Source organism: Dysidea avara, chromosome 2 (genome assembly GCF_963678975.1).
Source record: "Dysidea avara chromosome 2, odDysAvar1.4, whole genome shotgun sequence".
Classification (NCBI taxonomy): Eukaryota; Metazoa; Porifera; class Demospongiae; order Dictyoceratida; family Dysideidae; genus Dysidea; species Dysidea avara.
The window spans coordinates 42776392-42790330 of record NC_089273.1 but is presented as its reverse complement, the minus strand read 5'-3'; the positions used below and the strand labels follow the sequence as shown (position 1 = coordinate 42790330).

At 37.1% G+C, this 13939-nt stretch overlaps 1 protein-coding gene across 2 annotated transcripts in view; it reads left to right on the top strand.

The window, feature by feature from the left end:
• Window positions 1-13939, top strand: part of LOC136247384 (tyrosinase-like) — a 20417-nt gene extending 6478 nt beyond the window's left edge. The window contains exons 1-5 of one of the 2 annotated variants that reach the window (XM_066039064.1): window positions 11329-11541; window positions 11791-12044; window positions 12164-12464; window positions 12652-13286; window positions 13348-13939. In XM_066039064.1, coding sequence (XP_065895136.1) covers window positions 11796-12044; window positions 12164-12464; window positions 12652-13286; window positions 13348-13665 — 1503 coding nt within the window. In that variant the 5' untranslated portion in view covers window positions 11329-11541; window positions 11791-11795 and the 3' untranslated portion in view covers window positions 13666-13939. Of the gene's footprint in view, window positions 1-11328; window positions 11542-11790; window positions 12045-12163; window positions 12465-12651; window positions 13287-13347 lie in introns of those variants that run through there. The other variant, XM_066039065.1, reaches the window with a different exon arrangement.

Sequence of the window (13939 nt, the reverse complement as noted above, 5' to 3'; positions counted from 1 at the left end):
TTGAAGCTTGCAACTTACCATTGCTGAAACTGCCCTTACGAGTTATCAGTGGCACCTCCAGTGGGTGATTAAACATAAGATAAAAAGAATTAAAGGATCGATTGTGGGTTCTTGTTGGTTGTCATTAGTAACGAAGTATTAATTGTGGGATGAGCTGTATCAGTGATGTTCATCCTTGGTTCATCTATGGATATACCAAGAAGGGCACTTTATGTGAGCTGGTTTGCTCATTTTGACTTTAGAAAACAGTCAGGGCCGGCTTTTCAAGTCATATGTCAGTGTACAAATAAAGCAAGTAGGAAGACACTGATAACAGGAAAGAGCCAGCTGAATTAAAACTTGAAGAATTTTGTGCAGTGTGAGAGGAGCAAATATTTTGGCAGATCGCAAAAGGGCTATATTCTGCGAACATCACTGAATTGTATGCATAGAGTTATTAACAGCCGGTGCAGTAGACTAATGCTGTATTCAATAGTGAACTGATTTTTTCTGTTGCACAAATTCAAGGATGTGTCTGACTGCTAGCCTTGAATCAGGCCAAATGCCAAAACTCCAAGATCAACCAAATCTCAATTATAAGCCTAGCTATGCATGTGAAACCATGCCCGTAGCCACCAGGCAAATGTGATTTGGACCAAGATGTGTTTGTGTGTAATTTCAATGTATCTAGTCGGACCTGAAATGGAACACTCACATTAATTACATACCACCTAAGAATCCTAGGATTTCTTAAGTGTAACATTTCACATGCTTCACTTCAAACAAAACAGGTTAAATTTGTTCATCTATTTTCAAGGGATTCCCAGTCCAGCTGGTCCATGAAATTACAGTGGGATCACATGTATTTGTTACAGTGTGGGCTGCTCTGTGTTGGATCTACTCTAGAGTTGAGATTTCAAGGTAGACTGCCAATGTACCGACACTGTTGTAGCATATTTAAGTGGAGGACAAATGAATACAGTAATGCTAGATTATTTAAGTATACAAACTTTTCATAATGAAATTGATATCCCATTTTGATTTGTACCTCCACTTTGCAACATATTCAAGAACAAGAAGTTACCACCCTTTTAATCTCCAACCGCTGTCATTAAATAACCAAGATCTCACCAGTCCTTGTTTTTTCCATCTACAATTTTGCTTTGGAACAATAATTATCTAAAGGCTCTAATTCATATTTAGTATTTAAATCTGTAATTCACCTTGTTGTGGTTTTACTAATTTTATTCTTCATTTCCTTTGAAGTTGTACAGTATAGGTAAACAGACTCTCCCATCTTATTCTAGGACTGAGAAAAATTTAATTATTTGTATACAGGCTCAAAATTGAGAAAATATAAAGTAAGTGAATTAATATTATACAGTCAGTTTGCTTTGGATATTTAATGTCTCCAACTGTAACAAAAATTCAATGAATCCATGCATGCATCTCATCGCTGGTTGTCTGAACATTCTACAAGTGATACCTCACTCAATCAACCATATATTCTGTTTATTAGACTGAATAAAATCATGATCACCTAGACTTTCCTGTCACCAGTAACTTTCTAGTTAATTTCTCTGGATATTACGCTCTGAAACTGAAGAAATAGAGTGGTCTTCTAAACTATTTATCTTGTCAAGATCACCAGAAGCAACTGACATCCAATCAGCTACTGTAATGTAGTAACAAAACTTGCCTTGGTCATGCAATAAATGAATTGAAGAGACCTGCTTGATATATCAGGTAATAGAACAATGCACTGCATGAAACAGCTATTAATATTTTATTATTATCCTATTCCATTTCCTGGAAGTTCCACTGATGAATGCAACTTCAGCAATGATAGCGGCTAGACAAGCTGTAAGTTTTGATTCAGAAAACATTCCATTCTGTAAAATAGACCCCATCCTGGATTCAACTCACTACTCAGGCTAAGATATCTGACATTATGTAGTCCACTATTCTGTTAATGAATCATTGATGTTCACACAATATAGCCTCCTTGAGGTATCTGAATGTTTGCTCCTCACACACTGCACAAAATTCCTTTAGATTCTGTTTAGCCTGACAGAGTTGATTCAGCTTGTCACCATACTTGTTTCCTTTGTAGTGTAGCTACATACTGCCGGATTTATGCCTATTAGAAAGGCTGAGCCCCAGATTGTACATTCTAAAGTCAAAGTAAGCAAAAACAACTCACATATTAGCAAAAACAAGTCATGCATTAAGTTCCCTACTTGATACATCCGAAGATAAACAGCAAGAACCCACAATCGTTCCTTAAGTTCGTTTTATCTTTCTTGGGGTACGTTTGTTTACCAGCTGGAAGTGCCACCGATAACTTGTACAGCAATGGTAAGCTGCAAGCTTCAATTTGAGAAAGCATTCCGTTCCGTAGTTTAGTCCATCATTCCGTTCCGTTCCGTTCCGTAGAATAGACCCCACCGCAGAGGTAGCTACAGAAATGCTAGCGACTTTGCACTTTGGCTAGCTACTTTGCGCTTTGGCTAGCTACTCTAAACTAACAACATTATTTCTTGCAATTTAAACACATCATACAACAACTATGCATAAAAACTTAAGTGATACAAAGTACACAGGATGTGATAACACAAAGTGCCACGCATTGTCAACTACAACAATTAAACAATTGCAGCATGATCTATCCCATTCATCTTACTACACAAGTCGACGTAACCAATTCACTGAGAGGTAGATGTATTAGAGATGATGAGTGCTTGTGGAATGCACCCAGTTGACTCTCAATCCGGGAGTGTTATCCTCTACTCCTTTTGCCAGCAAGCAACATGTGATTTTGTAGCTGCCAAATGCGTGTAGCACTGTAGCTAGCTACTGTAGCTAGCTACTGTAGCAAAAGTACAATTGTGGCGTCGCTAGAAACTGGCGGAAAAGGATGGAAGAGGCGATATCTACGAACGATCATAAATGCTGTGACAGTCTTTATAGCTATACCTGCGGGTAAGTCTGCCATGGAGCACAAGCACAGTTCTAGTTCTGGATGACAACAAGCTGCATCATAGCTAGAGCCTCGTTATTAACTGCGAATAATCGGAGGAAACATACAGCGAAGGTGATTGTGTGCAATCTGTGCATGCATGCATGCTGTTGGTATATATATACGAGCATGAAAGGAGCAGTGACCTCATCCATGCGCAGCCATATAGCTAGTGCGGTGGATGCACCAGTGGCGGATCCAGGGGGTGAAGCTTAACTATGAAGCTATGATGAGGATCCGAATAAGGACCTTTATAGTATATACACTTGGTAAAGGACAGCCATTATTGTTGTTGACCTTTCTTTTTTTGGTGTTCAACTATTCAGCAAAGTGCACCCCCCCTTTCCAAACTCTGGATCCGCCCCTGTGTACTGTGGCTAATTAGACTGTCCACACTGATTAGTAAAAATATTCATGTACTTGAATGCATTCCTGTAAACTTCTTAGTCAACCTTAGGCTACACTAACAAAGCAAAGCCCAACACACACACACACACACACTGGCTACTACACAACATTAAATTTTTCCATGTATCAAAGCATTGATAGTGCCTACCAAAGGTAATGTATTTGATAGTGACAGACTGTTAGCAGCTACAGAATTTTTTTTGTGATTTATAATGTATGTATAGGCCATGCTTGCATGCATGCATCGGCACACAGACTAACAGCTGTTGCTTTTATTTATTTATTTAATTTATTAATGCTTTACAGCACAAGTGCTGAAGGTCTGTAGGGCACCTGGTCCTACAGCCTGCTCAAAGACTTTAGCTACAGAAGTTGTGTTTGAAAAGTTGGAGAAAGGAGAAAAAATCCATGACTGGACCTAGGTAGCCTCTGACCTGCAGCCATCCGATTTACGCTCAAACGCTTACAGGAGTCTACCAGGCGGTCAGGATGTTTTCTCCTTGTTATTTTCATGTAATTATATCCATAGGAATTCTAGAGAGAGTAACTCATTATCTCTAAGTACCCCAAGTAGAACCAAATGGACGCTAGTTTATTTATTAATGCCTTACAGCTTCAAGCCACTAAAATGAATATAACCATTAACACTAATGAAATAATGCGCTGTGGTGGATTCCCAGTATGAAAATTCATAGAGTAGATTTCTGCCGTACACATCACTGCCTGCTTTGAAGAGCTTTTACTCAATATACTTCACACATCACTGTGCCGATTATTGTGAACACTTGACACTTTTAAGTTAGTTTTAACATATAAAAAGCTAGCTACCATCATTGGCAGGACACATGTGCATAGATGGATTGCATTCCATCTTAAGAACCTCTGAGATTGAAACTTACCTTGCTACATGCTCAATGCATGTTCCTGACATGCAGATATGTAGTAATACTATAGTTTAATATGTATTCAACCAAAAGCATTTAAAAGTAGGTCTACCAAGAAAGTCACCGTTTAAGAAAGGTCCCTATTTAACAACTAGGTAAACTGGAGCAATGTGAGTAAACTTTCTTGCTCAAGGAAGCAACAACAGCAACTGAGCATCAACCCTGGCCGAAACCTTACAATTACCAAGCTTTGATTGTGCCTACTAAAAGTCAAGCATTTGATAGTGACAGACCGTTTAGCAGCTATAGAAGTTTTTTGTGATTTGAAATGCTTATAGGCCATGCTTACATGTATGAATAGCAAAGTATATAAGTCCTTCCAAGCATTGGCGACACAAAGACACTAACAGCTGTTACTTCAAGCCACTAAATGGGTATAACTTCACTGCCTGCTTTGAAGAGCAATGTGTTTCACATATTACTGTGAAAAAATTGGCACTTTAAACACATGAAGCTGTAGCTACTACCATGCAGGATCAGGTAACACAGTTAAGCAGGACATAATTATGTACATAGATGCATTGCATTCCATCTTACGAGCCTCTGAGATTAAAACAACTCTTACCTTGCTGACATGATAGAGACACATTGCTGCTAAGAGGTGACCAGAAACTCATTACAACAGAACAAAGAAATGTGACAGGTAGCTATAGTTTATGTATTTAACCAAAAGGTCCACCAAAACATTTGAATATAGTTATGTGTAATTCTTCAACTTTATGAATATGACCAATTAGCTGCCACTACCCTTCTAACTCATGCAGTATAGCTAATTTTAGGAGAACTTTACTCCTCATGCAAGTCCTTGCAAATTACCAGCTACTAGCTACATGTGAATGATGATCACATCTAATAACGTTATTAAGGCATACAGGTCTCCAAATCTCTATAGTAAACTGTGAACTAAAACATTTTAATGTGATACTAGCTATAGACCACCATATGAGAGTGCTGTAATCCAAACATTTTGCTTTCTTACTACATCATAATTCTTGCATGGATAGAAGCCATTTAACTGTAAACCAACATTGCAATTAATAAACCATCTAAGTGCCATAAGTGTTTTTTTCCTGCAATAAAGGTCTACCAATAACCTCTTGTACCAAGAGTCCATACTATAAGACCTCTTTATTATGAACTATTGATAGTACACATACACAATCAAAATTTTGTAATTTATTGTCATACATTACATACACTTGTCAGAAAGTTCCCAGTGGCAGTGACACAAAGAATAACACCTGTTGGTTTGACAACGTACCATCCACTATAGGATTGCGAGAGAGATTATGTAGCATATACCACAGTTGGCCGTGGTGCCTCAACAGAGATTAGGGGAGGTCGCAACATTACAGTATACTGTGTTTACTTCATTCATGACTGACCAAAGAGTTGAGATTATTTTACTGGATGTTTGGAGTTGCCATATTGCATATTGCCAATGTAGACTTGCGTGCATCATGTATCAGGCTGTAGACAGTATGATGCAGCTAATGCACACAGAAACTAGCTATATGTAAAATGATGTGATATCATCATAGCTAAGTTGATTGCTTGCTTCAGTTATAAAATTAATGTAAAGCAACATTAAATAATATGTCACCCAAGTGATAACCGTGGAATGCTAGAATGGCATCAACTTAGTCACTGCACTGTAGATACAGTATGTTGCACATAATCACCCACATAACTGTAAAGGAATTCCCTTCCTTATAATTATATACACTAGGGAAAATTTTTATGGTGTACATGTATAATATCCATAGCCACTTACATTACCTTTATTGTTATATTCATGAAATGCACTATTGCTTCTTATCTCCTGGCAACCAAGTGCAGGTTATTTTATTGTAGTAATCAGTACCTTTCCACAAATCCAGGTAGTGTACATTAAAGTATATAGCATGAAGATGGTGAACCGCTGAAACAGTAAGTAAAGCCATCACCAGATATTTACTAAAATAAACACTTTGTCGCAATGCCATACTCCCCAACTGTCTGTCACTATTCATGACAAATTCTAACATCTATATTTTACAAAGACACAAAGTGTAACACACAATTAAGGCCATAAATTCATGCAATATTTACCCCGGCATATAGTACATAACTATCTAGCTCTGTGTGTTGACTGTTTACATTGTCATGTTGAAAGCCTAAAGAGTTGAGTATCATCACTGTATGTCATAGCTTCTTTTTTTCTGTGGCACAGTAAGTCACTGAGAAATATGGTGCAGTTGATTTAGATACAATTCTGGCTGGGAATCACGTAAAGTTAATTTTAAAGTAAAATAGAGCTTCCTTAGTATAACAATTATTCATAATCATAATAACCACTAAAAAGTTATTGCAGCAGCATAATATGGGTTACAGTTTTACACATTGTTGTAGAGACACTGATGTTGAAAACCTATGTTATGTTGAGAACCAAGTTTTGGCTCATTATTACACTGAGCTAAACACATGAAACCTGCAGTATCCATTTGATCACTTTACAGCTGCATTTTCACTAGTCATGAATGTGGTAAAAATCTTAATACCGATTTTATCTACATTTCTTGTAAATGTTAAAACGATTTACTGCAATGTGACACTAACAGGAAATTGTACAGAAAATATTCAAGGACATTTCCTGCATGATAACTCAAATAGGAAATTCTAAAGGAAATCATTTAAAAAATTTCCTACATGCTGACACAAGCAGGACATCTTACTTTTCGTGCAGTGATAAAGCCTGATGATTGTTGAATAATGCATGCTGAAAATGTCAAGGCCATAGCATGATTGTACAAAATGGTATGGGCTATGGAAACTTGAAAAAGTAGGAAAATTTTATGTGCCAACATGCCTCAGGCCTCGTAACAAATAGCTATTGTGATGATTGCATCATATATCCTGCTCGGTAGCTTTATCCCATCCAAATGAACTCATTTGTGACATGTGGACAGGAAGTCATTTTACATACTCACCCACTTTTCATTATCATGACCATCATATTATTGCAAATTACTGTATGTGCAACTGTAATTTACAAAATTGCATTGCAAAAAATGTTTTTACATAATTTTCTGATGCACAAACACATGTACTACAAGACAGGACAAACTTCTTAGGAATCTCTTTTAGGAAATTTGCCCTTCCTGTAGTGTTTACGGATTAGGAAATTATAATAATGATTTCTGACAGTGCAATCTTGGGAAGCAAGACCCCGGGACAACAGTAACTATTATAGCACGAGTAGCCATTTATTTAGAAGGCAATTGGATCTGAGCTTATTATGCTTTTTTGAAGTTTCCTATTATTTGTTTGAAAAATGCTCCATATGTCTTAAATATCTCGGTGGCTTTCAATACCTTTCAACAACTCTCTTATATCGAGGGGTACATGTGTAGCCATAAAATCTACCTACATCATCATAATGTCATGTTACATAATTATGTGACCGGCCTGCAAAGAGATAGATGGCATGTGGACACATAACTTTTTGAAACTTTAATGACTTTCAATTAAAGTATTTTTTGAACATTTACTATGGTTTGCAGATTATATAGCTTAGCAGATCAGTGTTCCATTGTGGTACCGAAATATGTCTCTATTGTGTGACTGCATGGGTGTAGTTTGTGTCTACATGCCCTTTTTCACAAGCCTGCGGTCACATATGTGCAATGCCATACACTTACACCATATACTGTAACACAGTCCCTTAACAAGCTGGAAAGGCTATCCTCAAACTCACTCCAGCACATAGCTACAGCTGTGCTAACTTTAAGTTTTGACAGGCTACTCATTCACTAACAACTATAGTATCATAATCTCAAACACAACACAGTCAAGGTGTTGCTTATAACATACTCAACAAAAGATATCAATACAGTAAGTTATGTAAGGTGTTCCAGGATGTGATACAGTATAATTTGTATATTAATATCATTCACAACCAATGTTACATCGGTGGCAGTCCTAAATATGTTTATGTGGTTCCCCTTTTCAATTATTTATCTCTGAATCAGTGACAGACTATAATTATAATTGGCTAGATCAATGACTATGTACCACTGTATTTCAGTAGCATCTGTAGCTACACAATTGCATTTAACTAACATCCATACTGTGCATGCAGCTATTGAACCCTATGATATTAGCTACAAACGGTTGAGATGATATGTTCATGAAACTTTTATTTTCACGGAAGTTCAAAGTTTAGATCACGTCCTTAAACCACGAATTGCTCTATGCGATAATGAGATGCCGGAAGTTCAGAGATTAGGTCATCACACGTATGTATATCCTCCAACCCACAAATAATTATTAGGAATAAATATTTCACAGATCCTTTACACCTCGGAATAGGAATCTGGCTGTTTTCACACTTCTCCCCGAATTCTCACCTCGGTCGACACCTTTCTGTTATAAACGTCCCAACCCTAAATCATTTTTTCTACTATAGTGCTACTGTAACCTTGTAGCGGCGATGCTGTAAGCGTAACGCGTTACCTCTTGGAGGTTTGCACGCAAGTCTTACAAGGACAACGGTTTAGTTCTGACTTGGATAGCTCTAGTGCACTAGTTGTCAATTTCATTCACCACGGGGTGGGGCCGGGAATATAGGGGATTTGACAAATCGTGGTATCAAATTCCCTACTACTGGGGCAACATCAGCTGTCAAATCCCCACTATGCCCCCCACCCCCTAGTAGGGGATTTGACAACACCTCAAGGATGACTAAGCGCATACTTCATGCATGCGACTAGTCACCGGCTAGCTGTAGCTAGTAAAATCATAGCAAGTGCGATTTTATTGTTTAGAAATGCAACTACCGAAAATCGGTCAATGAATTGGACAACTGCCAGGGGTGGGGACAAGAAGCAATGTCAAATCCCCACCTGGAGTGTGGGGACGCCCGGGGGTGGGAGGTGGGGCATGAAATTGACAAGTCCATATAGTAGCTAAAGTAATCATTATGAACAGGTAGCTATGAACAATGCTTTTAGAAACAGGAAAATTTGGAAACGTTTTAAGACTCTTTGCAGATCCCATGCAGTTACAATAATACAGATTGTGTATTATACACTTCCTGTATGCTTGCTACAACAGTCACACTACTGCAGCAGCAGTATAGAGCAGGATGTACGTGTATACCCATACATTACATGGCCCTGAATAAAAATGTCTTTGATACTTAATTAAAACTAGTAATACCTGTAATTGACATTCTGTATTACTACTAGGATATGATGCATGCTTAGGATACATCCTTTCCTACCATAGAATAGGTGAAGCCCTTAATTTCCTCACATTAACTTTATTCAGGTATTTGTGGTACTTGTAAAATAACAGTTATGTCAACTAAATTAGTACAACACACCTAGTAGTAATTGATCTATTAGGATATGATGCATGTTTGGTTGTTTAGGATACATCCTTTTCTACCATGAAATAAGTGAAACCTTTACACAATATTAACTTTGCTTATGCATTTATGGCACTTTTAAGAAATCTTCACATAAATTAAATATTTTTGTCTTTAATAAGAATACAAGTGTTTCAGTTTTTTATTGTTCTATTCCTTATAATCTTTATACTCCTATGTTTACGCTCCTTTTAAAACATTCTAGAATCCTTGTGATCATTCAGTAGCTTTTAGATTCCAGTCTTAAAATCTTTGAAGATGAAAACTGGGCAGTATTCAATGATATATTTTTGAAAATATGCAGTATTACTGAGATAGAAGTTTATATGAAGGAGTAGAGAACAAAAGTCTACTGGTCTCCGTAATTTCTGACTCAAAAGAGCTGATAAAACTGCGTAGATAATTGTTTGCATAACCATATATTATTGCTTGCTGAAAAATCACCTACGTAAGTATAGCAATGTTTTGATTGCAGTACAGAGAACACATTGAAACATTTAAACTTCTTTTCTCAATGAAATTAGCCAGCAGGAGATTAGAACTTGCATCTGCATGGTTTCATTTGCAGTCAAATTAACTATGCTAAAAGTTCTTTATTTACACAACATATCTTACAATAATCTGACATTTTTAATAATCAATAATGTGACATTTTTATGCAATTTCCTTATTCCCATGAGCGTCTGATTAGAGAGGCTTCATTGTATCATACTGAATACGAGTCAGTACTCATATTTGTTTAGGAAAGAATGGCAATTAGATGTGAAACTATATCATACCTTTAAAATTGCTTGCTATGGTCTCTTAAATCTCTTAATTGATGCAATTATAATAGCTGTCAACAACTCTCTTATATTGAGAAGCATGTGTGTAGTTAGCAGTGTGCCAAACGTAGCTAGCTAACTATATATACAAGTCACAGCAATAATGACTACCCTTCACCAAATGTATTTACTATAAAGTATATAAAGAACCTTTAGTCACAGCTTCATAGTTAAGCTACACTGCCTCAAGAACACTGTGACTGCTCCATTAGAGTATCTCGATCTTGTATGCAGTTTTTCTTGAGAGGGATGATGGAATGGGAAGTGGGAAAGGGGGCACATGCCCGTTTTACCTTTCCCTCCCCCCTCCCAGGATCCGCCACTGAAAAGCACAGCACATGCAGAAATAGCAAGGAGACTAATAAACAAATAAAGCACACACAAACAAACTAGATGATCCAATATACAATTACATTCCAAAAAGATTATTCACAAGTCAAAATATGGATTGCCATGTATGTGCTTTTAGAAAAGCATTTACTTTTTCATGTCCGGTAATGGCAATGGTATAAACGGTTTGCTGAGATTTTTTCAATTTAGTGGCCACACCAGTGCATGGTAGCTATAAAGTACACTATGATTCAGCTAAGACGAAATCTTTAGCCACGCTGTTAAGTGTATATATAGGACCAGGTAGTACTTGTGCTGCAAAGCCTTAAAATCTTTAGAAAGTTTAAATTGAAGTTTAGATCACATTATCATACAACCCACGCACACGAATTACTCCAGATTTGCGACGGAAGTTTTCAAAAAAAAATTGGATGAGGTAGCTAGGTAGCAGGATATCCTGTAGCCCATGCATACAATGCAAACACTAAGTATATAAAGCGTGGAACATTAGACAAAATCATGAGTACAAACTGCAGCTTAACTGAAAACTTCTGGATTCATTAGCTATCGTGGGAATATCAATTGAAGGCTTAACTATTTCTCTCGTCAACTGAAGCTAGCTACTAGGTGAGTGCTACATATGTATATGGGTCAGTCGCATTAGGCATATATTATAGAGGCCATCTCTACTAATTACAGCCTCACAAATTATGCGCTAATGTGAAAAGCTAGCTATACAATACATGTGAAATGACATCAATTATCAACCACATACACTGTAAAGTTTTAATAAATAAATAACTAAATAACACTTAGTCTATCTCTTACATATTGAGTGTTACAGCAGCTATTTCAACTTATTTTTGTACACTGTAGTTAAAATGCAAAGTGGTCAAGTTTCTTTCATGGCCATTGCCTTGCTATGTCTGTTGGGGCAGGAGGCTTATGGTCAAATACCAAGAGCATGCAGTGATGTTACAAGTCTAGAAAACTTGGAGTGTTGTCCAACTACAAGTGATGGTGTGTGTGGACAGGATGCTGGTAGGGGACAGTGTACTGATTTGAACTTGCCTGGATATGACATAAACAGTGCTGATGTGCGTCGCAATTGGCCTCACTACTTCACCAAGGTTAGTACGTATACTTAAAAAGATCCTATGCATGACTCTACTATAATGGACTGTTATTATAATAATTGTACAATTGCTAGTTGTACTGACATGTATATTATTGTGGTTTCTCTTCACAGGTCTGTAAGTGCAATGGAAATTATACGGGATATGACTGTAGTCGGTGTAAGTTTGGTCACTATGGACCTGATTGCTCTGAGTCACAAGTTCTTCCCCGACGACCACTTGCTACATACACTGATAGTGACTGGGCTGAATTCATTGATATTATTGTTCAGTCACGTACATTTGACTCAGGATACGTGGCTGTATTAGAAGAGGCAGTTCCAGGAACCACAAATCTCCGCATGAGTAATGTATCACTTTATAATTTGTTTGTGTGGCTTCACCACTTTGCTTCAAAAGATTCTGCTACACCAGGTATTGTAAATAAGTATGTAGTAAGCATCCATTGTATCTGTATGCAGTGATACTTGCGTATGTGTATTATGATGTAATTTGATGGCTCAAAACTTAAATTATGATCACATACATTTCTGCACTTGTTAATTGACTTTTTAATACTAATACATAAATGTACAGACATTAATGTCATATTACATTTTAGATGTATCAATTCGTTTGGATTATGCTCATGCCGGACCTGCATTCACAACTTGGCACAAATACTTTCACTTGTTGTTTGAGTGGGAAATACAACACATGTTAAAGAGCATGGGACACTTGGACTATCACACTTTCAGGCTACCTTACTGGGACTGGCGAATTGAAATTCAAAGATCTTCTGGAATACTGTCAGATGATCTCTTTACTGAAAAGAGGCTTGGGGCAACAAGGAATGTCAGTGGTTTTCCTCGTGTATTTGGAGATATTGTTGGTGATGGATGGAACACAATATGTTGGCAAAAATTCTTTCAGATTTGTGATCCAAATGTTAATACTGGTCCCCTTCAACGTTGCCCATTCACAGGAACTAACCCTTGCAGTAGCAACAATCCTGACTGGCCTACAAGTCGGCAAGTAAATCTTGCCATGACTTTAAGAAGATATGAAAGACCACCTTATAATTTTCTATCACGAAGAAACTATCGAAGTTTTGTTGATGCTGATGTTAACTTTAATATACGTAGATGCCGTAAAGACAGAATGTGTTTTTGTTCTCCCACCTTTGACCCTGAATGTTCCCTCACAAGGTCAAATGGCTCTCGATTGATTGCACTTAAACAACAGATGCATGGCACGGTAAGTACTGCATGATTTTTGTCATTGCCGGTGTATTAATAATTTCACTTTTCTTGTTTAGGTTCATACCATTACTGGGGCAGGTGATCTCGCCACAAATCTTCCTCTTGATAAGAGAGGACAAATGGATGATGTGGTATCATCACCAAATGATCCTCTTTTCATGCCTCACCATGTCATGGTAGATTGTATGTTTGATGAATGGCTGGAGCGACACCCTGATGCAGAGTATCCTAATGATATACCAGTGACTGTTCCCACCATAGGACATCAGCCTGATGACTTTATGGTTCCATTTTTCCCACTCAGTACCAACGTTGACATGTTCACACGGTCTCGTAATTTTGGATACTTTTGTGACCTACCAAACATCATATAACTATGTGACTAATAATGAAAAACATTTTTATCCAACTAAACACTGTTGATAACAGGAGTTTTATGGCAGCATTGATTGTAACTTATTTTTACGTACTTACTATGAACAGTAGCAACATTTTGTTTTAGTACATAATTCCAGACTCACCAATGAAATTACAGTATAGATGCAATTCTACAATTCATTGTATAAGTACATGGCAAATGTTACTATTAAATTAAATTTTGTTATTATGTTTATATATTTTTTTGTGCCAAAAAATTTGTTGACCACT